This window comes from Cloeon dipterum, chromosome X (assembly GCF_949628265.1).
Source record: "Cloeon dipterum chromosome X, ieCloDipt1.1, whole genome shotgun sequence".
Lineage (NCBI taxonomy): Eukaryota > Metazoa > Arthropoda > Insecta > Ephemeroptera > Baetidae > Cloeon > Cloeon dipterum.
In genome coordinates, this window is record NC_088790.1 from 4,873,155 (window position 1) to 4,899,808 (window position 26,654).

The 26,654-nt window shown below is 38.0% G+C and overlaps 4 protein-coding genes across 12 annotated transcripts in view; 1 reads left to right on the plus strand and 3 right to left on the minus strand.

The window, feature by feature from the left end:
• LOC135946563 (CXXC-type zinc finger protein 1-like) overlaps positions 1-20,135 on the minus strand; it is a 176,827-nt gene extending 156,692 nt beyond the window's left edge. The window contains exons 1-7 of one of the 2 annotated variants that reach the window (XM_065494835.1): positions 19,980-20,135; positions 19,618-19,751; positions 19,468-19,558; positions 19,257-19,416; positions 19,049-19,194; positions 18,113-18,733; positions 17,350-17,723 (exon numbers count right to left, since the gene is read on the minus strand). In XM_065494835.1, the coding sequence (XP_065350907.1) occupies positions 17,352-17,723; positions 18,113-18,733; positions 19,049-19,194; positions 19,257-19,416; positions 19,468-19,558; positions 19,618-19,751; positions 19,980-20,009 (1,554 nt within the window). In that variant the 5' untranslated portion in view covers positions 20,010-20,135 and the 3' untranslated portion in view covers positions 17,350-17,351. Of the gene's footprint in view, positions 1-17,283; positions 17,724-18,112; positions 18,734-19,048; positions 19,195-19,256; positions 19,417-19,467; positions 19,559-19,617; positions 19,752-19,979 lie in introns of those variants that run through there. The other variant, XM_065494834.1, reaches the window with a different exon arrangement.
• On the plus strand, positions 10,528-13,744 carry LOC135946319 (uncharacterized). Its single transcript, XM_065494506.1, has 9 exons — positions 10,528-10,728; positions 10,869-11,021; positions 11,080-11,216; positions 11,579-11,714; positions 11,775-11,894; positions 11,951-12,028; positions 12,084-12,206; positions 12,729-12,866; positions 12,919-13,744. The coding sequence occupies exons 1-9, from the start codon at positions 10,590-10,592 to the stop codon at positions 13,020-13,022; spliced, it is 1,128 nt and encodes a 375-aa protein (XP_065350578.1). The 5' UTR covers positions 10,528-10,589; the 3' UTR covers positions 13,023-13,744.
• On the minus strand, positions 13,077-16,725 carry LOC135946320 (regulator of microtubule dynamics protein 1-like). The gene is made up of 8 exons (XM_065494507.1): positions 16,391-16,725; positions 16,134-16,309; positions 15,874-16,038; positions 15,666-15,792; positions 15,506-15,605; positions 14,278-14,492; positions 13,987-14,226; positions 13,077-13,933 (listed from the first exon to the last, which is right to left on the minus strand). The coding sequence occupies exons 2-8, from the start codon at positions 16,307-16,309 to the stop codon at positions 13,868-13,870; spliced, it is 1,089 nt and encodes a 362-aa protein (XP_065350579.1). The 5' UTR covers positions 16,391-16,725; the 3' UTR covers positions 13,077-13,867.
• Positions 20,136-21,284: 1,149 nt separating the features above from the next.
• Positions 21,285-26,424, minus strand: Cnb (Centrobin). 8 transcript variants are annotated; one of them, XM_065493452.1, is made up of 13 exons: positions 26,242-26,260; positions 25,774-25,932; positions 24,995-25,468; positions 24,807-24,937; positions 24,173-24,336; positions 24,064-24,084; positions 23,646-23,858; positions 23,332-23,586; positions 23,046-23,174; positions 22,770-22,996; positions 22,019-22,238; positions 21,851-21,961; positions 21,285-21,791 (listed from the first exon to the last, which is right to left on the minus strand). In XM_065493452.1, exons 2-13 carry the CDS (start codon positions 25,911-25,913, stop codon positions 21,621-21,623), a joined length of 2,256 nt encoding a protein of 751 aa, XP_065349524.1. In that variant the 5' UTR covers positions 25,914-25,932; positions 26,242-26,260; the 3' UTR covers positions 21,285-21,620. The 8 variants fall into 8 exon arrangements, with proteins under 8 accessions (XP_065349524.1, XP_065349518.1, XP_065349523.1 ...); XM_065493446.1 differs by lacking the exon at positions 26,242-26,260 and adding an exon at positions 26,276-26,424 and having other exon boundaries at positions 21,286-21,791; positions 25,774-25,935; XM_065493451.1 differs by lacking the exon at positions 26,242-26,260 and adding an exon at positions 26,378-26,396 and having other exon boundaries at positions 21,286-21,791; positions 25,774-25,935.
• Positions 26,425-26,654: the final 230 nt, after the last annotated feature.

Consider the following 26,654-nt stretch of genomic DNA (forward strand, 5'->3'; position numbering starts at 1 on the left):
CAATGTGCCTGTCTAAAAACAGTACGAGCATAGAAAACGTTTTTAATACAGATTAGAGATCTTAATTTAGATAGATTACTTGTCCACAGTACTCGAACACATCTGCAAATTAAAAATCAGATGTCACCATAACGTGGTTTAATCAATATGTGTCGAAGCCGCATGCAATGACATATTTTTGGAACGATATGAGCCATTAAAAATAAATAACGACCGGCAATGATTTCCAAAAATAAAATACTCTATTAGTTATGCTTTGCCTAAAATATTTGGAAATAAAGCCCTATCCTTTTGAGACACATAAAAATTGGAAAATATACCAATTATTATGAAAATTTCCCTAGAAAAACAAACCTTTACATTGCACTGTTATAATTGCATATTTTTTTCTGTTGAGAGGCATAAAGGCTTCAATGGTATAATGAACTATGTATTACATTCTTCCTCCATTTTCCTTTTAGAACATAAAAATCAAAGCGTTCACACAAAAAGAAGCAGCAAACATAATACGCTAAACAAAAAGACGGTAAAAAATGGAATTGGCCATTTGTTATACAACACGCTAAAGAAATAAAGCCATAAATGAGCGGTACAGCATGCATATTTTGTTTGCTGCGGCTACGTTTGTGGCTCTTTGTGTGAGTTTCTAGTGCTTGCGCATGAATTTGGCCAAATTGTGTGCTTTCTGTGTACGGGGTGAAGTGTATTTTGTTAACCAAGGCACGGAAACGAAGCTGCCTTCTCCATTACAGCGAGATTGGATGTAGAGGCCGGCCCAGCGCCCATGAATAATGCCAAAATTTATCGTCATGCGTTACTGATTGAAAAGCGCAGCAAAGGAGGTTTGCAAAGCCACGCGAACAGGATCTGCGGTGAAGGGTTGTGTTCTGTCGAACGAGCAAGAGAGTATAACATGCATGGGATATTTGCGAATCAAGCAAGGGGGTACTAGGAAAATGAAGCCACGAAGCCGCAGGCTGGTCAACTCAAGGATTCTTCGGCAAACTTCGTGATTTTGAGAGTGCTAAAGGTCAAGAGTTCGCAAAGTTTTCTTTTGTTGAGATTTTTGTTTTTGCAAAGCTCATTGTTAATAAGCCTGATCGTGTTGAAAGCCGCCAACAGATGAGTGCTAAGATTTCTAGCTATAATTCCGCTCCGAAGAAGTATAATATATGCTCTGCAATTTCATTTTTGATAGTTCCAAACAATTCCTGATCGAGGGTCGAATTAGGTGAAACAGCCTATATATATATATCTGATTATTGGACGTAGCGCTGATCTAAGATCGAGACAACAGCGCAATAGCATTGCATTTTTCACGCAATACCGATCCAAATAAAGGTTTTGTTTGTACGATTCAGGCTTTCAGATGGGGAAAGCTCAAATACTAGAGTTGCAATTTCCCTTCTTTCAGCAAAATTGTTCATGCATCAAAGAAAGCTCTGAGTCTTTTATCTTCACAAATGAGCCACTTGAGCAGGACAATATCACTCAGATCACTCAGGTTTGAGTGGCTCAAGACTGCGTAGTACAACACACAATGTTTGACTGCGTGAGATCAATAGTGCCAGCACGCAAGATAGGCATCGCGCTGAGCACACGTGTGCCGCAGATTGCATACTCTAAAAATCACAGGATGGAGTCGCGGATACGCGTGATTTGTGCTGGCTTGTGTGTGCGCACAGAGATAAACTCACAGCCTGAGTTATTGATTTGAGCGAAACTGCCTTGATTTTCAATTAAATGTACGCATCATTATAGAGCCTAACGGAAAGCTATAGTTAATATGCTTATTCTCAACATCATTCTTAACCTATGCAGGCATGATTTCATCAGTTTCTATTAACTATGAAAATTATATGTTTTTTAGTCAAGATTAAGTAAGCGCTTGAAATTATTGTCTCCTGTCGATTCCTACATGTATACAAAATAATTGACACAACGATATCGATACAGTTAAAAACTTGAGAAACTTCATGGTAAGGAAATTACGCGTGAGTTAGCTATAAGACGGAGATTTGACAAGAGCACTCATCTCTTCATTTCCTATTCCAAAGCCTCTCAAGTCACTTTCCATTTCCGATAAAAACACAAGTTCCTGTTTATTGAATATTTTAACGCGAGTTCTTATGCTAATCGAAAAAACAATCTTGTTCAAGAGTCCATTTAAAAATAAAGTTGCAAAATAACATGAAGTCTCTCCTGAAAAGTCTAATCGGATATTATTATCAAAATGTCTCTTTAAACGCTCTCAAAAGTTTTTGCCAAATTTAGCAAGCACAAATTATAAATTCTCAGCAAAGATTTAATCTATCTAATGGGTTCTTTGGTTCTGTGGCGTTGTCATGTTGGGTATAAAGTGTGGTAGTTTCTTATTCATGTTGTACCTGGAAGGGAAAAGCACGCACAGAAGTTGTGAGAAACGTGGCAGAAACCCACACGACGCAACAAAACAAGGGACGACTGCACTCAATCTTGCCACTCAATTTGTTGGAACTTTGTATGCGACAAGTTTTCTCAGTAGATTCACCCAGTCTGTTATCTTCAATGCGAAAGGAGGATGCTAACTATAAACAAGAAATTCAATTATGCACTGATTGAAGTATGTTTTCTCTCAATTTTATGAAGAAGAAAATATTGTTTTCCGTTATGTTGATGAGCCAAACAACCCAGAGAGTGTGTTTTTTAAACAGATGATGTTGATTTTAGCAAGCTAGCAAATATAGTGAGTGTGCCAGTAAACTAAAACACTTATTGTTTTCCTCATTAGAAAATGAATACAATTTGAATTTTACAAGGAAAATAAGCCCTATACTGCAACTGACAATTTAATGAGTCTTACATAACATTCCACGAGATTTGTTTGCACAACATACCCAACAATCTTGAGTATAGCACAAAATGAGGTGCTTGCAACCTACGTTTGAGCATTTAGACACATGAAAACTTATTTTTTCCTAATCGTGCTGAAGTTATAGCAACATCCACAGTCCATAGCTCATCCGCAATCCAAAAATATTTATTAAATTAGAAACATATCAACAATTATTTAAAATTCACAATTTTAAAAGGATCAATACACTTGCAAAAAACGTTTCTGTGGATGAATCACAGCTTGAGGACACAGTCGAAGCACCCACACATTTCAAAAAATGCTAGAAATCGTTTCTGTGGATTTGTGGATTAGTGTGAGAGAACATCATATGTATTTTCGGATTGAAAGTACCTTTTATTTCTATTGTTAGAAATATTTCCCTATAGATTTTGGTAAATTCCAGGCCTCATCTGCAGAATTGAGCTTACAGACCTTGTTCCATTATTGCGGCTCTTCTACTCCCTATTTTTTCTTTTTCTCCCTTTATACCCCTCTCCTTTTCTTACAATTTTCCTTTGAAGATTTGAAAGAAATAAGACGTAGACCAGCTTGGATAAATTTAATTAATTACTTTTTTAAAACTTCTTTTATAAAAAGTAATTTAATTTGCACAAAGTTATACAAGTCTGACGAAAAGGGGAGGCCTGCGTTCCCTTTCCTCTCAACTATGTATGGACAAAATGGCTAAATTCACGTTTCTCATCTTTCCCGCTAATAAAAGTGAATTGCGCTATTTACCTGGTGAAATTTCGCCTACGCTAGGTGCAAAACCACTGGTATTTTTATTGTTTAGAAGAGCAGCTCTGCAATGTGAAAAGGCACCCCAAACGACAACACCCCATTTATTGACGATCACATAGGGGCTGCTGGGAGACGTCTAGGGCGTCGCGTTTATTGCGAAATAAAACGGAATTGCCCTCTAGACGGCCGTGAACTGACATAATAATACAATATGCAATTGGGCTGCTTTTTGTTCAATGTTGGGCAAACTGAGTGACTGCTGTAAACTATGCAATCTACCAAATAATAACGTTGAGCATGAAACAGAGGATGCCATAGCATTTGAAAATTGTATTGGAGCCAGATAGTTGAATATGTATTAAAATGTTGAATCCATATTCATAATAGCGTGCAACATCTGCGCTGCACAGTATAATGGTTGATTTCTCAATACTCGACGGCGCACATGGTGGCCTCGGCCTATAGTTCACACTCTTTTTTGGGCAGATGAATAATACATTAAGAGCAAACTGAACTTCGAATTTGCCAGAGGTAAACGCGCAGAGGACTCGCCGAGCCGTAACTTAAATAATTTATCAGTAGCCATCACGAAAGGAAACTCTTAGGATTCAACGTTTTTTTCGGTGAAGTTATTGATGTCTTAAATCGTTCTTACACTGCAAATCAGGGATGAGAAAATGTCACTGTGCTGCAGTGAGAAAATCTCACCCCACCGTGTATGTCACTATACATGGGGTGCCAAAGGTGAGTTTTTCACACCGCGCAGCAGTGACATGCGGCGGGGTGATATTTTCTCACTGCAGCGCAGTGTCATTTTCTCACCCCTGACTTGCAGTGTACGATGTGAATTAGGTCAAAAACAAGTATGATCCAATTGGATCATTAATGATTTTAGAGATTTTTGGGACTTTTAAAGCAGCGCTGGAATTCAATATTTGACAGTGTCATTTGATTTCCTGTCGGTTAGGCATCTGAATCACTCGGTCAACAATTAGACACAACGTGCCGAAAATCGGCGGAAATGTAAAAACCATAACTTTTGTGGTTTTTGAGCCGCATCAAGAACGCCGGCGAGCAATCAGAATAGTTCTCTTATTGTACGTAGCGCTGGTCTAAGACAGTGACAGCGATAAAATTCTCAAAAATTATATCTCAGTGCTACTTTAAGGAGATGACCGAAATTTGCAAAGTTGGTCTCAAAATATGGTTTCAGTTAACATGGAATTTGGTTCAGAGTTCAGAGACAATATTTGATGAGACAATAAATTAGTGGGTAAATTTCGACATTTTACGAAAAACCTATTGTCCTGGGCTGCATAGGTTTTTAAATTGGTAGGATCTCAAAAATTAATATCATCTGAAAGCTGATGAAATAAACTCCTGAAAATTTTCGAATGAAAATCTGCTGGATAACGTACTCTTTTTTCTGGAAGATTAATTTCCTGCGTCCAGTTTTAGTAACCATTTAAAATTTACTGACAAGCTAATCTCTCTGGCAGTCGCAAACGAAGTAATGGCGACTGCAACAGCTAGTGTAAAACCCCGAGAGGGAAATTAAACGATCCCTCGTGGTTTTTGCCCTCTGTGAAAAGTGTATAATTAATCTAATTAATGATCATGACCCAGTAGAACCGTGCGTTATTCCAAGTGTAACAACCCTGCAGTGCGACTTCACTTTGTCATCCAGCCTTTCGTCGCGTGTGCTGCTTTACAAATTCCCTGCTAAGGAGGGCGTGCAAATCCGGCAATAGCAGGAGGTGATTTTCTTGCTTGCTCGAGTAATCAAGTCACTTTCATCTAAATAGCAGTGCAATTTCTCTCTCCCCCTTCTGGATTTGTGACTTTGATAATGCGGCATCGCGTTACTTCACGGTTTCCCCGAGGTTCTGCTGATTAGTCGCAAGATCTGATATGAGTGGTGGAACTAGTTTAATATGCCGAAGGTATAATTTTCTGCTTCGTAAGTAGAATTATACATCTGCGTTATGTATTCCACGATGGCAAGTTTCTAGGGCACTGACGCAATAAGAAGTAGTTATTATATTGCAGTTATGCGTCAGCGAATGGTAAATTTCGGTATCAAAAGGCTTGGTAACAGATATTTATGTACTTTTCTAATCTCTGCATAGCACATCACCCAATAACACCGCCGAGCGGATAACGTGGTGCCTGAATGGCCCAAGTGGCCGCAGAGGAGATTGGGCCCAATAATAATAATAATATATTTATTTGAACTTTTGGCATGTACACACAATATTGACATAATTAAACATCAAGTCTCGGGCCATCCAATTGCAAATTACACCACAAAGAAAACACACAATTATTACAAAGTTTTCACGAAATCAAAATATTCATCAGCATTATAGAATCTGTTCTCATATACAAATGTATGCAAGGCAGCAGCAAATTCCTTGAACCTTGGCTCAAGACGTATAGACACTGGCAGGGCATCGTACAAAATTGTCGCACAAGCAAGCGGTTTGTGCTTCGACATTATCGTGGCCTGAGTTGGCCATCTTTTCGCCTCTTCGCTCCGAGGTCATTATTTATTGAAACGCCAGACATTTGTCCCTAAAGCCGCTGGAAAGGTGCGAAACCATAGCAAGCGGCGAGTCGGCGCCGGTGCTCCTCCCAGCCCGTCGAGCTATTTGGGCATTTCGAGTGTCCAAATTAACCACCTTTTGCCATTTCTGACATTGGGCAGCCATTATTAGAATCCAAAAAGCTAAAATATCTCCCATATTGCTTTGACACTCCCGCGAGAATATGCCTTAACAATACAATAATGCGAGCCAACGGGCTGGTATTTCAATTAAAGCTGGAAATTATGCACTCTATAATAGCAGAGTTTGCAAGTTTTCCCTACAGCTAGTTTTCATTTTTAGAATCTGCTCAGTGAGACGAATTGAATCTGAATGATATGCTATTTTCATACTTTTGCGAAAGTTCAAAATATTCCAACGGGAAAATCACGTACAGAATTAAAACTGAATAATAAAATCAAACTTTTTACTTTTGCTTTCTCAATTTTCACCGGGTTGAATAGCTTTCTGGAAAGTACTCAATTTCTAAAATGGCTTTTCCTGGGAAATGGAAGTAGAATTTTTCCTGGAATCCAGAGTGTTTTTAAATTTCATTAGCTTCCCGAATATGCCAAGATATTTTTGCGCTATGTAGCACTCAAGGCTGCTGAATTATTAAGCCAAACAGCTCGTACCCTTTATGAGACATTGTCAACATGCGATTCGATTTTTAAAAATAAATCTTTAATCGCTGAATAGTGGGAGATTTTTGTTGTTCCAATTTGTGATATTATTATTTAAATTAGCCAAAATGGGCAATCATTTCATGAAATTTAGAAACGTTTTTTTAAATTGTCTGCTCTTTTTCCAAACCCTAGCTGATATATTAACATGAAATTCCGTAATCCTTACTCTGAACTAGCCTTGCCAAAGTGTGCTTTGTTTTGTGAACTCATTTCTAAAGCCACACAATAGCGAGTAGCAGTGAGCAATTGCTGTAAGTGTGCTACTCTCGCTGTTGTGTATGCAAAAGCTGCATATAGAAACAGAAAACGCTTTCCAACTTGGCAACCGCATAACTGTAGCTTCCGTTATAACGAGTTTGCGTGTGCCCGCAACTGACACTTAGCTTTTCTAGAAAACTGATTTAATTATTTTGTCAACAACAAAATATTCTCTCTTGACAGCCTCGACAAGTTCCCGTAATAAAATTTGCAGATAGTTTTAATTAACGTACTCTTTGATTTATTTCTCACAGCATAATGCAATGAGTGCGCGCGTTTCCTTTGTTTGTGTCACAGAACACAGCAACCCTGTTAGAACACATCCTGTTATATCATAGGCCGGGTTGCATTGCTCCATTAATTAAATGGCACCGAGCCACGTAATTGATGCCAGAATATTTACATGGTCTCGTTTGCACACGCTACACTTTAGCAATTAATTTTAACGCCGAGAAGGCACCCGCGCCATGTTTTCGCGGTCTAGGATAAAACAACTGCGTAGTGTTACAATTAGTGCAAAATAAATTTCCACACGCAAAAATTATGAAAAACAATTTTAAACTTTACCTTCTATACTCTCTAAAAATTGGGATTTTCCTTGGTTCAATTTCCGTGCTCCAAACTTCACTCCTTATTGTAAAATCACGATTTAATTTGTCAGGAGGGAAATTTTCCTGATAATATGCAGACCGTTGGATGAATCGCGACGAGAGAAATCAAAATCAGTGACAATAAACCGTTTAAACTCTTGAGAAATTAGATTGTTTTGAAAAAAAAAATTGTATTCTCGCTACAAAAAATATTTATCATGTTTCCTCACCAGAATTTGCTGCCTCTGAGCATCTCCCCATGCAGACACGTCCGAAAAACTTGTTAAGAGGAGGGTTAGTCGCACGAAATCCGCTAAAATCTCTCTCTTGCCACACCAGAGGGAATGGAGAAAGAGAGGTTTTGCATTTCGAAAGAGAATGTTCGCCCTCTCAAAGAAAAGCAAGAGGGAGCAGCACTCACGCACGTTTTCGCTCGTGTTTTTGATAGGTGAAAGATTTTTGGCATGAACAAAGACGCAGTTGAACTTAACAAGCAGTAACCATGTACAACAAAGGAAAGATTTTCACGCCGAATCCTTTTGAGCCTGATCTCTGCCTGCCCGTCTGATCTACAACACTCCGCGTTTTTGCCTCGCATCTCTGCTCGACTGAAATGTTTGTTTGCTTAAGGTTCTTTGTAACAAAAGAAGTCTCAACACAATTTTCGCCAGAGCCTTTTTTAATTGTGCTGAATAAACAAAGCTAAATTCCCGCTGGTTCTAGAGCTTTCGCGCTTTTTCACTAATTAATTTAGAAAACGCATTTACAGAGAAGAAAATATTTTTATTTAAAGCATCTAACATTTAGTTAGTGTTTAATTAAGCATGACTTTAATTTCCCTCTAAATTTTGGATTGAAACAAAAATCCACTGCAATTTATGTCGGTTTTGTACGTTTCAATACAATTTTTAATTATAATGAAAGACTTGCGGCATTGCTCAAAGAAAATTCGGAAAGTAGACGAAAGTTGCTATTTCGTAAATATTCTGAGAGCAATTTTCTTTTGTAATTTTCTTTTAGTTCTTTACTTAACTGCAGAATTGACACATCATTAAATTCGTCTCACTTTTCAAGACATCATGGCAGTTTAAAATTTGTGACTTTTAAATTAGCAAACCGTGGATCTATAGCGAACCACCAGGAAAACACCACGATAAGCATGATTCATTATAAAACAGTTTAATGATTTCGAAAAATATTATTTTTAAGTTGATTATATAAGATTTGCGGGGTTTTATGAAGCGCCTGCAAAATCCATGAAGGCAACCTGCTCGACACGTGCCGCAAGCCGGTTGCGTTTTTATTGTACCTCTTTCGCTATCATGGCAATGAAGTGCGAAATTGGTAGTGCTCACGGAAAGCAAACATTACGAAAAGAGATTTGCTACAATGGATTCCAGCACGGAGGGTGCACTGCGTGTGATTATTATTTTTTTTAAACTATCTTTTTATATAAAGTTTTGTGTTTACCTCATTTTGCAGTCAAGAGGTCACGGCATGAAACGTTTTGTTTCATATAGCGCTTGGCGTAATTTTAATTTTTACACGGGGAAAAATTTATTGCAGCTTCCTCGGTGTTATCCTACAGGAATTTCCTGCTCAACTAGTTTAAACTTATAACTTCTGATTTATTCTCAGCCCTCAGGCGGGAAAGGAAGCTCCTGATAAGAGTCAGGAAATTTCTGTTGAAATAAAAAAACTGGGTTGGTACAATTGTCCGTCTGGGTTTTTCCAATAAACAAAATAATTTTGTTATTTATTTTTGTCCAAAATCTATGATAAATTATCAAAGCGATTGAGCAACTCAAAATCTCACAAGGAAAAATTCACTCCAATTAAACATGTCCTGAAAGCTCTTGACTTGGCCGATCCAACGGTGTGTAATCTTGTAGATCAAGCCAAATATAGAGCCGTTAAAGTGGCTACGCATGGGAATGCATTAATTAGATCGCCCGAGTTCTACCCTGCTGACGTCAAGGGTTCGATTTCTTACTTGTTCTGATGGTCTTGTCTGACTTCAGAGGTGACCCAAAGCATGTTTCGAGGGCAAAATATACATTTTTCAACCTTTGACCCTCCGTATCTCGATAACTGCAGGTTTCTCCACAAAAAAAAACTGTATTTATATTCTATCCACACTTGGGGCAACATTTTGTCCCATAATTTGTTTCGCAAAATCGAAATGGAGTATCAAACTAAAAATTACTCGAAATAGATATTAATATCAATTTTTTTGCAAATATAAAATTGTTGAACGTCTAATTAGGTATCCTTTGGTGCAAAGTTTGTGGTACTAACTTGATTACAGCTCGAGATATTCATGATTTTGTGAGTTCGCGGGCCTGTTTTTCAGATTTTAACCTGCTTTTCCGGAAACAATACCACAAATTTTTTTCGCGATACCTGGCGACTACTACACCATTTTATAACCTTAGCTCTATATCAAAAAATCAAAATGAAGTGATTACAATCATTTTAAAAATCGCAAACCGCGACAAATCTCTCCAATTATTGTAAAATAGTGAGATTACCTGTTTTTATATGTGGTCCCTAAAACAATTTACATTAAAGAGCATAGTTATTTCCGGTGCTTCTCATGCTTCAGCCTTCGTTAACAGAGAATACCATGTTGATTAAATGCCAACGATCTAATTTCCTGCATTATTTGAAAAAGAACGCGCTCTGCTTGAGCTGTTCAATGCCCTGCTGGCGCTGACGGGACTCTGCGCTTGTCATTAATTAGCACCCAAGTGCCACTGAACGGGGTGCAGATGATGTAACTGTTTTGCCAGTTGGATTCTAACAGTACTGCGGAAGAGCCTTACTCGTGCGAGTCGTTTCGAGATACTTCACGATGAGAATAATTGCTATTTCATTTATCATTTCTTTTCATATTTACGGAGTATTTTCCTTGCGTGACAACCAAGTGCCAGTTTACTACAGCAAAAACAGCAACAGCTCCGTCGAATTGCACGAAAGCAGAACAGGAAAATGTAAGACATTCATTTGGAAACTCTTAGAATTCAATGTTTTGGTTGATTGGGAAAAAATTATAAATTCATATTCTTTTTTCAAAATTTTCAGTTTTATTGAAATTTATTTTTTTAATGTGAAACTGAACATAAATCCACAGTTTTACCGTTTTACACTGTGGTGAGGTTTAAGAACAACGAGTGCACCGCCACAAATGGCTTAGTGGGCACCTGCTATCTGAGGTCCGAGTGCCGCACCAAACAAGGCGTAGCATTTGGCTCCTGCTCTCGAGGCTTGGGAGTTTGCTGTGTTGGTAAAGCTCTTTTTCGACATATTTTTTGGTGTTGGAAATTCACATTTTAATTGACTAGTGACACGAAACTGTGGCGGACTGCCTACCTCCAGCAACAACACTTATTTCAGAAGCCCTGGCTACCCTGACTATTACAACGGAAGCTCAACAACGTGCACAATATCCATCGCCAAAAATAGGGACTCAGCTACGCATGTTAGTGTTTCGATTAATTCTACACAAAAAAAAATCCTTGTTGCTAATGTATAAACTAATTCTTGAAGATTTAGTTCAAGCCAAAATTAACCTAGGTAGCAGTGCCAAATTTTTAGAAAATAGTGGCTGCTAATAAAAGTTAGCATCATGCTTTTCAAACGGTGAAATAAATCGTGATTTTACAGCAAGGAGACAATGCTTGATTAGCATGCGAACTTTTGAGCCAATTTTTCAAAAATTTAAACGAAAACCTGAGAAATATTTAGCTTTTCCTAATTTTAGATAGTATTTATTTCAATTAAAGGTAAAATTGATTTTTCATTTAATGCTGTGTGTTTATCGTTGCTAACAATTCTCCACAGGTGCGCCTGACATTCACGGATTTTTCGCTAGCACAGCCTAATCCGACAACCGGCCAGTGTCAAATTGATCGAATGAACGTTTTGGGAAGCGAAATTATTCCACCCGTAATATGCGGCGAAAATACCGGGCAACACAGTGAGACAGACACATTGAATAATTGGCATGTAAATTCTGATTCATTTATCTCATTGTCAGTGTATCTGCGATTCACGCCAGATAATTCGGCGATGCAGATTATCATTTTGGCCAACTCCAGCACCACATTTAGACGCAGATGGAGCATTCTGGTCACACAGCACGAGCAGAACGAGTCACGTAGAGATAAATAGGAGCAAGGAAATTCAATGATCTAATTTTTCTTTATATTTTAGCGCCTCCAGGGTGTCTGATGTATTTTACTGAGAACTCTGGCCAGGTTAAGAGTTTCAACTACAATTTAAACCCTCCACGTAAGTGATTTGGATTTTAATTTTAAAGCTTTAAAACAGTATAATGTGAATTCAGTTGATAGCACAAGAAAACTCGCAAATCAAGCCTATTCTGCTTGCGTAAGAACGAATGCCGGCTACTGTGCCATTGAGTGGTCAATATCCGGCAGCGACCCGTTTCATATGAGTGGAAATGCAGGTAAGAATTTTGTTCAGTATTCAGAAAAATATTTTCAATTCCTGTTCTTAAATGCATATATTTAAATATCAGGCAACGATATTTCCGGGATTTCTGTTTTAAACCTTTTCTACTTGCTGGTTAAAAATGGCACTAGGGAGAAATTCGGCCGCCGCTCAAAATTCCGGGACAAAAAATTTAACTTATGGAATTAAGCTAGGATTTATGACACCATAGAAATAATTTTTAGAATATTTTTTCGCGTAAAATTAAAGATTTTAACTATGAAACTCGTAAAATAAATTTTTTTTAACTTATTCTACGAAAAAGAGACTTCGGGCAAGAAAAATATCCCAAAAAGGATTTTCATGAGTCGCAAGTAGAGAAAACTCTTCTTTCGAACGAGAAAAATCGTGAAAATAAATTTCATGTTCATTTGAGGTTTAAATAATATTTTGAAAAGAAAAAATATAATATTGGAGGAATTGAAATATAATTAGAGCTCTGAAAAAATTTCCTGTCTTAACCAATCGTATTTTACAGCGAATCCTGTGATTGCTTTGTCAGGGAATGATTGCTCGTCTGATTATATCATAATCCCTAATGCGTTTATCCCAACTAATCCCCCTGCTAGTCAATCTCGAGATAGATTTTGTGGAACAGCCTTCCCAACTGCACGCTGTAAGATCAATTCTGTAGCATTTGAGCATAAATTAATGCATTTAATTTTCAGCATCGACCACGCCGTTTACGCTCAGAATGATTACAGACGGTGATGAACTTGCCAATAGAAACCTTGGATTTAGTTTGAACTATCTACAATTACTTTGTCAGTAAAATAATCTGAAATCGGTGGAGGACTTGGTGAAGGGAGGGAACAAAGATTATTGATCTTGTAAAAATAAATTATTTTAATTAAAATGCAAATACATCTAAAACAGCAGCACTGAATAAAATGAACCAATAACGAACAACAGACAGTCACCAGTAACAGAACACAGCTTTCAAAATTATTGAGCATAATTGCAACCAAGCCAGTGTTCAAAGGAGGAACTTGAAAACCTGCATTAGTGAAATGTAAAAACCCCTGGCAGATATTTTCAAAATACTGCAATTCAGAGTTAAAACTGACCAAAAAACGTCTTGGAATGAGCTATTGCATTTGAATCAAACTCCTGTTTGATTATAATAAATCTCATGAATTATAGGGATGTGCAAAAATAATTTATTGCATTTAATTAAAAAAAGAAGCCATCGTGGCACCTGTCGCAAAGCGGGGGGAAATCGTAAAATGTAACGATTTTCTAAGATTTCTAGCTGAAAATCCTCATCGATTTACTAGTTTTCCAGAGAGAGCAATTTTCATAATTCGATAGAAGGTAATATGCTTAAAAACCCACGATTTGAGTTTATTTGATAACCCAAAAGGTAGATTTGCACATCCCTGATCATGTAAAATGATTTTTAAGTCATATTATGAAGAATATCAACTTGAGTATTTTTAAATTGAATAAACTGCTATGTAGAATAATTTAATGTGAATTTGGTCTGCAAGAATACTTAAGTCGCATTTTTATTTTTACAAGCACACTACCTACTCTGCAGTTAAATGCATTTAAATGTCAATATATATAATTTGAATTTAAAATCCCGTTTTTTTACAATGCACCTGCTTTTACCTTTCACGATCTTCTGAAGCCTTCATACTTGGAAAGAAGAACTTTAATTTGTTTTTCGCATTCTTCATCCTTTAAAAAAAAAAAACGTGTTAGGTCACTGAAATTTCAAATATATGCCTTACTTCTGCACTAGAACTTGGCACGGCTGAGGCAATGTCCAACCACCTGACAGCTTCGGCCAAATTGTTTAGCTGGATGTGGCACTTGGCGACGAAAAGTTTATTCTCCTTCCACGGGTCTGACTTGTCACGCAGCTCATCAGCCTTTAAGAAGTTCTGCAACGCACTGTCGAAGGAGCCACTCGGAGGGGCTTGAAACAAACTAGAAGCTACGCTTCTTTCCAACCAGGAAAGGCTTGCAACCTGAATATAAGTTGTTATTTATTGGAAAATGATTTTGATTGAAATTCATACCTCAAATTCAAATCTGCCAAGTAAGTGAAAGAGAGAAAAATCAGTAGGTCTAAGGGAAATTGCTTTGTCAACGTGGGTCTTGAAAACAAAGCCGTTGCCAATTTTTTCTTTAATTGGCAAGAAGTCTCCTGAGCTGCCTAAAGTGATGGCATACCATTTGTGGCAGTCGGCATTTTTGTCATCTATCGCCAGTGCTTGCTTCGCGTAGTCAAGCCCTATTTTAAAAGGTTTTTCAAATTAAAATCTAAAAAGGGTACTCAGAATTTTTTACGCACTAAAATGTATTTATGCCTCAAATGAAAATCACAAAATTGTGATATTTACATTGACATCCGTGCAAAATTTTCAATCTAGCAATGTATTTGATTATGGACCGGAAACATACAATTTTTGTTCAAATGACTGTGATTAATTTTGGTATATAGACTCCCCTTGACAAGACAAATTGATGAATTGGTCATTCGCTTAATTCTTCGAAGTGGTAACTACAGAAGCCTTTAACATTTAAATTAAAAATCAGTTCATTTCATTTAATTAAAAGTAATAATGCTAATATCATTTATACATATTATTTTTTCATTTATCATGTAGTAAAATTGATCTTGACAATTGAATCATTAAAATAATTAAAACAATTTTTTAATCGGCAGCTAAATTTGTGCGATGCGCAGGTAAGGCGCTGGCTGGGGAGCAGCGCTTTGAAACTGAGATAAAAATGTAGTAAAAGAGCGAATTTCTACAAAATTATGATAAAATTTGTATTACATATGAGTCGATTATGCTGATATGATCAGAAACACTCAAAAAATCTCATACAGAAAGATAAAGAGCTCAAAAGTTGCCCACATTTTGACATCTTGAATCTGATCAGCGAGAATTAATGTTTGTATATAACGTTCTTAATTGCTAATCTGTTTTTGTGTCTTGTTTAAATAAAATTTTAATTTGTAGAGGAATTTTAAGCTTTAAACTAATCCCATGAGAAAAATCGCCAGAAGTTATGATTTTTATGAAAATTTCATATCAATCGATTTGTTCCTTGAAGGAGAGCCTGCATAACAAAAACACATAAAGATAAGATAAAAATTGCACTTGAAAAATATAAATAAATCCGCATTAGACGCCAACTTTCTAACTTAGCAATAATGCTAGATTGACAATTTTTATTCGTCATTTTCTAAAAATTTCGTTAAAAAAATTGTGTGAGCAATACCCTTAAAATGTTTACCTTCAAACACGTAATCCTTCTTTTTATCTGGTTGGATGCTGCCCATGAAGTGACAAGCCTTTGCAATTCTCCACAAGAGATCAACAGTAGGGCGCTTTTCCTTTAGTTTGATTGATTTTAAATAATTTTTAAGTTAACAGATTTTAAATTTGTATTGTACCTTGTTTCTCCTTTCATGAAGAATTTGATAAGCTAATGATTTGTCTTCTGAAGTTCCGACAAACAATGTGTCTACCTGGTGCAAAAGCTCCTCAATTGGCTCACTCTCCATGGCTGAGTCATTGTCACTGTAAAATGAAATTCATCACTATAACTCACATCATTTTTTATTCACAATTAATTAAGTAAATCTTTTAAAACGGTCATACCCAGCGATCTGAATGATCATTTCATCATCAGATATATCAAAGAATTCGCTTTCTTCGTCTTCCTCATCGAGTTTGCTTACAGTCGAGTACATGTCCACGTCGGACAAGCTGCGAGCCTCGCTTCTTGCTCTGCTCCTGGATGAGCCACCTAAAACCTTGGACTCACTGACACACAGAACAGAGAAAATTATGTAGACCCAAATCAAGTGTACCACAAAAATCCCAATCAGTGCAATATGAAGAATAAATTCGTTTCGCACCTTTTGAGAGTGTCAAGCTCCCTCCTTAGAAGGGACACACTTGATGCCACTCGATCGAGTCGCTTTTTCTCCGCCATCATCTGCTGGAAAATCAAAATTCCAGCGGCGCCGATCAGAATTCCAGCCCCGACGGCCGCAGCGACCACCCCTTTCGTCCGAAACCAGTCACCGTTCATCTGCAATTCCCACGAAAAATATAATATAGGTCACAGCGTCGATTTTATTTTAATATTAAGTGCGGATGCAGCTTCACTCACCGTGGCAGATTTATGATAGAGCGAGACGAGAGTTTCGGTCACAGGAAGAGGCGAGCTATATTATATGCCTCACTGTCACTCCAGTAAAATCAGTGCGAGGTGGCCGTTGAAATGGAAATGATGACGATGCCACGGCCTTCCCGAACAATTTTTCATAACGAGGACGTTCACTGCAGAATGGTGATCAGCACCAATACGCACGCTTTACTGCGGCGGTTTCTCTTTTTTTCTTCAAGCGATCCGCATGTAAGCAGGCAGACAGACAGAGGCGAATCCAAAATCTCACCTGAGCAGTGAGAATGTGGGCCAGCTGTTTGTGTTATGATAGGGGGCTCCAGCATCGCAGTACTCACAATCCGTCAAGCACTCTCCCTTCTCTACTCTCAAAGAATTTAATCAGCTGCCAGTACCAGCTAGCTCTGAATTGATTTTGACTGCTACTGCCAGTTACAGTTGGGTCAGTTGGTGTGAAGAGGCAATGCTAAACTTAATGCAATTAAATATTATTTATTGCCCTATTTTTACATTCTCATCAAGTTCTTTTAGTGGCCCTCATGAGGAAAATGAAAATTCGCACTGACAGGGGGAGGGGGAGTTGCGCGTAAAGTAGTAGTTGTCCCTGTATGTTTAATTTCAGAATTTGCCAAATATCTCGTGAAAATTAACGGTATGCCAGTGTTTTCCGCTTTATTCCGATCCCTCTCGTCAATATCTACCCAACGGTGTGCAAATTATGAGCTAAGTTTTCCTCCTGATGAAATAAATCCTGATTTTCAATAAGTCAGCATCCGCAGCATGATTATCATGCTAACTTTGAGCTTTAGTGTATTCTCTCAGAAATACACTTAAGGAATGATTTTTTTTACAATGTTTTAAACGACATACAAAAGGCATTTGTTGACTCTTGTCAGTATCAACTTTATTATTTCAGAAAATAAGAATTTATTATGTACAATTACGCTCAGGTAGCAGCTGACTGCTTACTCGCAGACTCGTCCTTCTCCTTCTGTTGCTGCTGTGCACTTATTCTTTCATACAACTCGTGGTTGTAAGTGGAATGCAGCATGAGCCCAAGCACCCCAGCCCTACTTGACATGGCTTGGCGGATTTGTCGCTCCTGCTCGATCAGCTCATCAATTTTCAACCACTGGCGCACTCGCTCCATGTCGATTTCTGCTCTACGCAGTTTTTCCCAGCAGAAATGACGAACACACTTTTTCTTTGCTACTTGGCACATTTCGCCAGTTTCGGTGAACACGTCCTTCATAATCGGACAGCCGCACACCTCCGAGTCGGAGACCTTTGGGTCTTTGGCGTGCTCAGGGCACAATACCTGAAACAATAAATCAAAATAAACACTTAAAAACTGAGATACTTAATAAAACGCTTAAGGTAATTGAATTTGACCATTTAAGGTTGTTTTAAACCATTAGGGCCTGACCCTGAGTGTCTTCATGTACCTTACTAATTGATTTTGGTGTTTATTTACATGTTTCTGACCCTGTAGAGCTCACATTTAGAGTCAAAAATACATATGAACCACTCCTGAAGAGTAAAATTACCCTAGTCATGAACAATTTAAAACATTCATCTACATTTTTGACTTTGAACCTTCTTAAAGGACCAACCTTATTGTTAGTAACAGATTTTGTTTCTATGACTAGGAAAATGACTAAAAATTTCAAGCTTCAATTCCTGTAGTTAAATTTCTGAATGAAATACCTTCAGGCGTTTGCAGTAGGTCCCGTTGGCAGGATTGTAAAAGTCGCAAAACATGTTGTTTCCCTCAATGCGAGTTTTGTAAATTGAGCCAAAGGACGCCTGGCTCTCGTACTTGTTGAAGCAGCGCTCCATGTGTCGAATGGCCGTCCTCGTGTGGATCTCGTGGCCGCAGGTGATGCAGTACATGCTGTTTTCAGCTTCCTCTTCTCCTTCGCCATCCGCATCAGGGTCAAAATCCAGCATGCTCGCTTTCTCCAACAGCCTGTCCAGCTCCAAGTGCTTCTTGTCCAGTTTGTCCAGATTTTTTCGAACCTCCATCTGCTGCCTTCTGTTCTTTTCCAACTGCTTTCTGTTTCTGTCGTCGGCCACGCTCTGCGTCATATTCCACTCCTGGATTCTCTGCGGCAGAACCGATAGGATCCTGTGACTAGCCAACGTGATGCCGCACTTTTCGCTGCAGTACTTCGAGCCGACTCGCGCGGCGTTCACGCATTTTGGACCATAGCACTGACGGGCTGATTTGATGAACAGTTTCGGGTTGACCATTTCTCCGTCGCTGTCAGAGTCCTTCCTTTTCCTCTTGGAAGGAACTGCCACTTGGTGATTGCTCCAGCCTTGACTCTGTTACAAATTAAAATCAAATCGAGTGCATTTTACTAACAAGATTTTTTAAGACGAGAAATCTGGGGATTTAACACTCTAAAATAACGTTTATTTCTATTTTCTAAAAATAAACATAATGTAAAAGGAATATATATAACAGGTTTTAACTGGATCATAAATATTTCTATTATTAGGAAAGCTGAAATATCTAAATCTTTAAAATAAGCAGTTTATATTTTTTTAATCTGACCGCTGATGCAGGGAATGATGTAATTTTTTCATAAAAATAAATATTAGATTGATTTCTAATTGCTTGAAAAGAGTAAGCCGTACCAAACACTGGCGTTGTCGACATTTTTGTTTCAATCTAGCAGGACCGCCAAACTTTTTCATGTCTTTGCAATAGTCACATCGTCCACAGTCTTCTTTTTGACAGCAGTTGACGCAATTGCCACATGCACGGGCCTGGCCTCCGGAGTCTGCAATTAGATTTAGATTGATTAAAAAATAAAAAAAATGTGTATTTTGTGTAGAAACATACATCCTTCAGCAGCTTTGTCTCTTTTCTTTTGCTTCTTCTCTTCATATTTATCATTCCGCTTCTTGGGTTGGGAGGAAGTAGGCGTTAAAGGTGTTAATCCCTTTTCCTTCTTCCGTGGCTTGTAAACGACTTTCAAGCTACGATCATCTTCTTGACAACGCTTTAAACAAGATTCAACATTAATTGTCAATTTCATTTTAATTCAACTAACCACACAGAAGTATTGCTTGATATATTTAGCGTCCTTTTCCGAAATATTGATGCAGTCTCCGTGGTACCATTCCTCACAGTTGTCACAAGCACTAAAATTGGAAAAATATCAAAATAATGTATACAAATTTATAACAGCAAATCAGCATACATCATAAACCGGTTTGAGTCTGATGACCGGCAAATGCAATAAGCTTCCTTGGTGTTCTCCTCTTGTTTTAACAAAGTTGCGATCTTGGATTTTCGCTCGGGCAGGAAATTGAACTGCCTAGCAATTTCCTCTTTCTGAAAGGAAAAGTGTTGCATTTTAAACATGTGAAATAATGCGGACGTGTAATTTATATTGAAAAATAAATGGATACGATTGTATATTTTGCATTTATAATACACTTTTTGTTTGCAATTTTATTTGCAGCGGTTAGAGCTTAGAGCATTTTAAAATGGTCAAGCTGAATTGAATAAAATTATAGTTTTTTGATTTTTTTTTTAACTTACAACAATATTTCAACTTACCGACAGTCCCGAATATTCTTTGTCGGTCATATTTTAGCTTAACTAGTAAATGATGATGAAAATATTTTGCAGAAATCAGTTAATAAACATAAATTTTCTGCAATAAATTCGTCATTCCTTTCCTCTGGCCGATCGCCGATCAAAACATACACAGACACAGACTAGCCCACCAGGCATCTAACCTTTAGAGCCATCTTGCGGCAGTGAGTGTTTACTGCGATTTGTTGGAATTTGGAATGAAAAACTTAACAGGGCACCGAAGTCTAACTTTATGTTTTGATTTCCGAATGGGTTCCGATGACAATTTTTGTATTGATTTAAAAATAAATAACTTGATTTTAATTTTATTATTCTTCTATGTTCAAAGTCTCTTTATTATGGCTACGGTATTTTCTTAATATAATTAATGGAGTTGTTACGTTGGTCAAAATGTGTTGTGTATTAAGTTCCCACTAAAGAGGCGCGAACAAATATTACCGCGAATTCATACTAATATTCCTGGAGAACCAAAGTATATATATGCGCCCATGCATCCAACATTCTAGGTTTTCTCGATTCCCGTCAATTTATCACTCTCAGATTCATCGTAGAACTAACTAAGCAGATTGAGGTAAGAAAAATAAAAATATATTCTACGCAGGTCAGACACAGTCAGACATTAAATTGACGTTCCGAAATTATTCTTAACGGAATTATGGTTCTTGATGTAAAAGGCATTATATTATTTTTGATATTATTTTCAAAGCCTTTTACATAGTCAACTATATGTATTTATCTGGAATTTTCATTCGCTCTTTTGATTTATTTTCAGGTTCCGTTTTTAAAAAATCTTTCTTAACGACCAAGCGTCATGGCTGCAAAAAACATCGCGAAACTGAATGAAAACCAAGAATTGGACGAAATGGCAATCATTGAGGAACTGAACAAGCTGGACAAGATTTTGATGGAGTGTGACCGTTGTGTCACAGACCTGAGGATCCGTTCATCTGAATTGCTCGCGGAACTGTCCACTTTGAATGAACCTACAGTCGACCTGACAAGATTCACTTTGTTGGAGATGTATGATGATTTTGAGGTGTCTGCCCTAAAGGTTGATGACCCAACTGTACTTGCTGCCCTTGAAGGAACGGATGCTGTTGGGCAGAAGATGGAGGAATGTGGTAGAAAATAACCAAATTGTTAAAATATTTTAAAAGCTAGAATATTTTCACGTACACAAATGATGGAGGTAAACCTTAGGTTGATTTAAAATTGGATGGATAAATTGTCTTATTTAATCCATTGAAATTGTTTTATTTTATACCACAAATTCAATTTTACTCATTTCTCTCATGAAATGAAATTTCACACAGGATCAAATCTTTTTTTCTCAAAATTTTTGAGATATCAAGGAACTGTAACTAAAACATTTTTGTTTATTCTGTGATAAATGCTTATTAACTTTGTTTGAGAAGAGTGCTTTATAACTTGAGCTGTTTGCAATTAATCAAACATTAAACACACTTGCTAAAGTGAATAATATACACAAGAGTGCAATACTTAAAGTGAGGTAAACAATAAATAGCACTGATTATGGTCCAACTATCAGCAACTCTAAAAAATTGAATCTCAATTGGCTTTCAGTTCAAAGTTTTAAAAAGTTCATGCTGGTTTCCAGGGCGGCTTTTGACTTGCATCCTTAGACGGCTTGTTTTTATCAGTCAGAGTCAAATTGGAAAAATCCATTTCGGCGGCAAATGAGCCTGAGGGTCTATCTCTTCTAAAACTCTCATGATCTTGCAAAAGAGGATCACCCACTGGTCGTGAGAGCAGCTGAAAATAAATCCATGAATTAATCACTCATGTCAATTACTGTCCCCCTTAATTATTACCATTTCAATGTATTTTTTCAGCTGCTCTTGATCTCTGCTTTCACTCATACTGGAAGAAACTTGAGGATCGCTGTTCATCCACGGTCGAGCATCAGGTCCTTTGCTATCCCCCTGGACAAAGAAAAAATTGGTTATCTTGATGGCTGCTCAACATGCAAGTGAATTTACTGATGCAGTTGGCTGCTCCCAAATCAAGTTGGTCGCTTGTTGGTATTGGCTCTGCAGCAAGCTACGCATCTTGGATGCTAGTTGCTCTTTGTGCTTTTCTTGTTTCTCCAGCTCGCTGGTCAGTTCTTGAATCTGCTCCATGGCTTTTGCCAAAGAGCGCTTCCACCAGACTATGTCTCTTGAGTGTCTCTCCTCAACTTGCTTCAGTTCATTTAGGTGCCTGAAAAATTGAAATAAAATTTGGCATGGGAAAGTGATCTTGAATGGAAATTATTAATAATCGAATTATTACGCTAGTTTTTGTTTGCGTCATGAATTTTCGACAACTACAAAATATATTGTTTGAGATGACATTTCCGATAATTTTTAACTTTGAAAGCTGACTGCCAAAGCTTAATTATTTTAGCTGAGAGAAACAGCTTTAAAAATGTATTTTATTAAATTTTCAGACAATCATGTAACTGAATTTTTTGTAAAAAAAAATCGGGGTTTAATTAATACATAAAAATTGGACATTTCATCAGCTTTCAGAAAAATTCAAGAACAATGTAAATTTTTCTCAGATTATCAATTGATTTGTCTCATCAAACCTAGTCTGTGAACCCAGTTGAATTTTACCTAAGCAAAAAAATTAATTTTAAATTTTCTGGCCGTTTCTTCGAAGTTTCGTAAGTTACTAAAATCCAAATATTTCCACCTAATAGCCCTGACAAATTTAATAATTTGACCAAATCCTAAAAAGAGAGCATACCTTTGTTCCAACTCACTGAGCACTTTGGCATGTTTTGCGGACATTTCCGCCTCTTTATTCTCCCACTGCGTCCGAATAGCGGCTTCGGCTTGGTCAAGCTGTGTTTGGAATTCATTCAACTTAGAACGAACAACTTGGTCCAGTTGTGCCTGGTACTGCTCCTTCAATGTGTTTCTGCTTTGTTCCATTGCTTGCGTGAGCTCCTTTACCTCCTGCTTGGCAGTTTTCTAACGCAATATGGCTTCAGAAAGAGTTGAAAAAAGTTTCAATCGGTACCTCTCTACGCTTTGCCTCGTCCAAAGATTGTTGTAGGGTTTCAACTTTGAGTTTCAGGTCTTTGGCCTCTGATAAGAGCGCCTCGTCTCGTTTGTACTGTGATTCAAGTGCCAGTCTATCTTTCCTCTCCTATAATTAAGATTGGTTTTCAGACATTTCTAGGACCGTGAAATTTAGAAGGAAAGACCCAAAAATCCCAACACAACTTACCCAGTTTCCCTTTTGATAAAGAAGCAATAGGGATAGTTTGTAAATGTCAAAGAGAGAAACTAGAATTTACACTCACATCATCAAGTTTGTTTTGGAGTGAAGCCAACTGGTCCGAGCGCTTATTTTCATGTTGTTCTGCGAATTCAGCAGACGCCCTTAGTTTCAGTACTTCCTGTTCAAGGGAGCGGCATTCTCGTTCCAGGGTAGCCTCTCTCGCTTTGGCAGCTGACTCAAACTCTGCTTTGCCTCGTTCCAAAGTCAAAGCCCTTTGCTGGAAGCCACTGGCCAGGTCGAGAGCCTTTGAAAGCTCCTTTTCGCAGTTTCTAAGCCGCTGAGTAAGGAAATAAAAGTTAAATAGATCCAAATAAAAACAAAATATGAATTACACACCAGTATGCTAGCTTCACACATCTCATTTTTCTCAGCCATTTCGAACATCATTCTTTCTCTTTCTGTCAACCACTGCCGAGCTGTACCCTCGTACCGATTCCTCAGCTTTGAAAGGTAGTCGTCCTTTCTGGCATCGACTTGTGCGGCCACAGCTACTCTCTCACTTTCCTTCAGCAGTTTCTGCTGCAGGTCACCAATGACTTGCTCACAATGCTAAAATAATAGGAATTTTCAGCGCAGGCGAAATATCAACAATTCTTCCAATTGTCGTGGCAATTCGAAAAATGATTTTTAAGGACAGGGTAATTCAAAATTCAAATACTCTCGAATTTTAAGTGAGGACGCAATTTGGCATGCCAAGGGCTCTAGCTAAATGTTAAAAGCAACGGAAAGCGATTTTTCAAATTTATATTAGTACCTGTTTTGGCCCTTGCGCAGCCTACAAACACAACATTTATCATGTAACAATTAAAAATATCCAAGTGGGTTGCATTTACAAATATTTTAATAAAAATCAAGCCACATACCATTCGTTTGTACACTTCTTCCTCTAGTTTTTGCCTCAAAAGCAAAGGGTCGACTGGACCTTGCTGCGATGGCTCAGACGGACCCAGAGGTTGAACATCTGGGTCTCTCCACATTTGACTTAGACTTGGTAATGGGGTTCCAGGAGAGCTTCCCCTTTGGAGATCTGTCCAAAAATTAATCGGGCCACACAGTTACTCTCATATCAAACCAAGGTTTGCCGTAGATAATTTTCGAAAATACAGTCAGTTTTTTTCTGGGAATAATCGTACTACTCACACGCAGGAAAAATCATACTTGTCTTGGAATATTATTTGTATCCCTTTTTGGAATAATTAAAACGGGGTGTCAAAGCTTAACCTTGAAAAATGTTTTTGTTTTTTACTAAGGGAGGAGAGTCTGAGCAAATCCATCCTTATTGTAGTAATTCTTGTTTATGTTACCTGTTAATTGATTTTATCCTTTTTCATGAAGTTAAATGAGCTAAATGGGATATTATAAGAATTTTCCAAAACGATTTTTTAACAACGCAGCTACTAAACTATTTATTTGCAGTTTTAAGCACGGATTCTGACTGTATTGCCTTTTCTCAAATTTATAAAATCATAGATAGCAAGAGAAAACCATAGAACCAACCTGCAACTCGTGGAACGGCATCAGCAGAAACAGGAACAAAAGCTGACGGCCTTTTCATGAAGCCACTAACTTTTTCTGCGCTTCCTCGCACAGGCGTTGATTGGTCATCAAAATCCAATTGACGTTTTGAGCTGCATTTTAAGAATAAATTAATTTATATCACATGTTATAGTTTTAAAAAGCCTTACGCTGAGTTTTCAGAGCTTCCCACAGGGAAGTAGTACTTTTTGGCGAACGGTTCTTCGAGCACTGGCACCCTGCTTGGAGAATCTTGTGACTTGCTGTGGTGCTGATTGTGAGGAGGGCCGAGCGTGGCCAAAAAAGCCCGCAGCCCAAATCCAAGGTCAGGCACGGCACCTATGTTGTCTCCACACGCGTATGGAGGTGAGGCTACTTCTCCGGGAACATCTTTCTGGCTCTCTCCCACTTTGGGCGCGTCGTTCAAGGTTGGCAGGTCACTGGTGCTGCGGCGAAACTTGGACGAATCGAAGCCGTTGCTTTTCGCCATCAGGTTGGAGGTGAAGTCTGCGCTGTAGCGAGGCCCAGCTGCACTAGCAGCTTCTTCTGGCTTGAAGTAAATCGCGGACGATGAATTTTTGTGCGGTGTGTTCTCCGCCGAGCTGAGCATCTTGCTCAAATCGCCAGTGCTGCCAGGTTTGGATCTGTGTCATAGGAGCACATCTCCGTCAAGTTTCGGCCAGTTTTGGTTTTGGCAGGCCGTGCACAAGGTTATTTTGAGTACTCTATGATTACACACAAAGGAAAGGATTGACCGTGAATTCTGAATTTTTTTATCAAGGGTTAGAAAGGAGTGTTTTTTATTCTGGAAATAACTGCCTTTTCAACAATTTAAGAGACGCATAAAACTAAAATGCAATTTAAAATTCTGCTCTACTTTAGCCTACAAATATAATGTGCGGCGCGTTCCCCAAAATCAATTTGAGTACAGTAACAACAGTTAAATTACCGATCCTGAGACATCCTTGAGAAGAACCTCGTCCGTTTTGGTCGAGATTTTGTAAGTTGCTCTTCGTCCGAAGTGCTTGATACAGTAAAGAAATCGTGAGGGATCAGAACCAAGACGTCGGTGTCGTCAGACTCGCTCATTGCAGCTATGCGTCAGCATCTTCTGCAGACAAAACATGCACCTAGAATGAACTCCCCTTCGTTGACCTATATATTTTGATGCAGATTTCAATCTTACATAGTATGTATCATACAGCAAAAAACAAAATAAACTATTCATTGACAAATATAACAACAACATAATTTAACTAAGCTAGACACCAAAATTTGTAAATTCAAGACACAGAGGAGAACGCATTATGTACAAACATACACAATACGTCACCTTTTTGTTTTTCAAAACGAAGAGTTTGGGACGGTATGATTGTAAGAGATTTTAGAAAAAAGTATGACAGAAAAACACACAAACCAGCAAAGTTTTAAATGGAAATGCGATTACTCACAATTTCCACGATGCTTTCCTGCTGTATCGATCTAATGAGCGGCTCCAAAGGCCCAATAAAACTAGAGATATGCTAATAAATTTGTTTACGTTTTTTACGCACCAGTGGTTACTCCCCCTTGTTATGCCAAAGCCATACCATGCCAAACGTTGACGTCACGTTCAAGCGTCAGCAACGTCGGTCCTTTTCCATTGGCCAAGTACGAGCGAAGAAGTTACTAAAAATTTCATTGGTGGCGCTTTAGCATGGAAGCCCATTTGAGGAGGCACGGAGGCAGGGTAAATTAGGTTGGCGGTTTTTGATTGGCTGAAGAAGTGTTCGACGCTCTACCAGCGATCGAGTTTGAACTTTCCAAACTTTCTTAAATCTGTTTGCTGTT

What these genes read in the sequence shown, in the direction of transcription:
- LOC135946319 (XM_065494506.1), top strand. Translation starts at nt 10,590, where the DNA reads ATGAGAATAATTGCTATTTCATTTATCATTTCTTTTCATATTTACGGA. An exon ending in ATAGGGACTCAGCTACGCAT is followed by an intron (nt 11,217 to 11,578) that starts GTTAGTGTTTCG and finishes AATTCTCCACAG; the next exon opens with GTGCGCCTGACATTCACGGA. An exon ending in CGAAAATACCGGGCAACACA is followed by an intron (nt 11,715 to 11,774) that starts GTGAGACAGACA and finishes TCTCATTGTCAG; the next exon opens with TGTATCTGCGATTCACGCCA.
- Cnb (XM_065493452.1), bottom strand. Translation starts at nt 25,913, where the DNA reads ATGAGCGAGTCTGACGACACCGACGTCTTGGTTCTGATCCCTCACGAT. An exon ending in GGAAGCTCTGAAAACTCAGC is followed by an intron (nt 24,938 to 24,994) that starts GTAAGGCTTTTT and finishes CTTAAAATGCAG; the next exon opens with CTCAAAACGTCAATTGGATT. An exon ending in TCCAAAACAAACTTGATGAT is followed by an intron (nt 23,175 to 23,331) that starts GTGAGTGTAAAT and finishes TCTTAATTATAG; the next exon opens with GAGAGGAAAGATAGACTGGC.
- LOC135946320 (XM_065494507.1), bottom strand. Translation starts at nt 16,309, where the DNA reads ATGAACGGTGACTGGTTTCGGACGAAAGGGGTGGTCGCTGCGGCCGTC. An exon ending in TTCATGAAAGGAGAAACAAG is followed by an intron (nt 15,606 to 15,665) that starts GTACAATACAAA and finishes ATCAAACTAAAG; the next exon opens with GAAAAGCGCCCTACTGTTGA. An exon ending in TGCCAAGTTCTAGTGCAGAA is followed by an intron (nt 13,934 to 13,986) that starts GTAAGGCATATA and finishes TTTTTTTTAAAG; the next exon opens with GATGAAGAATGCGAAAAACA.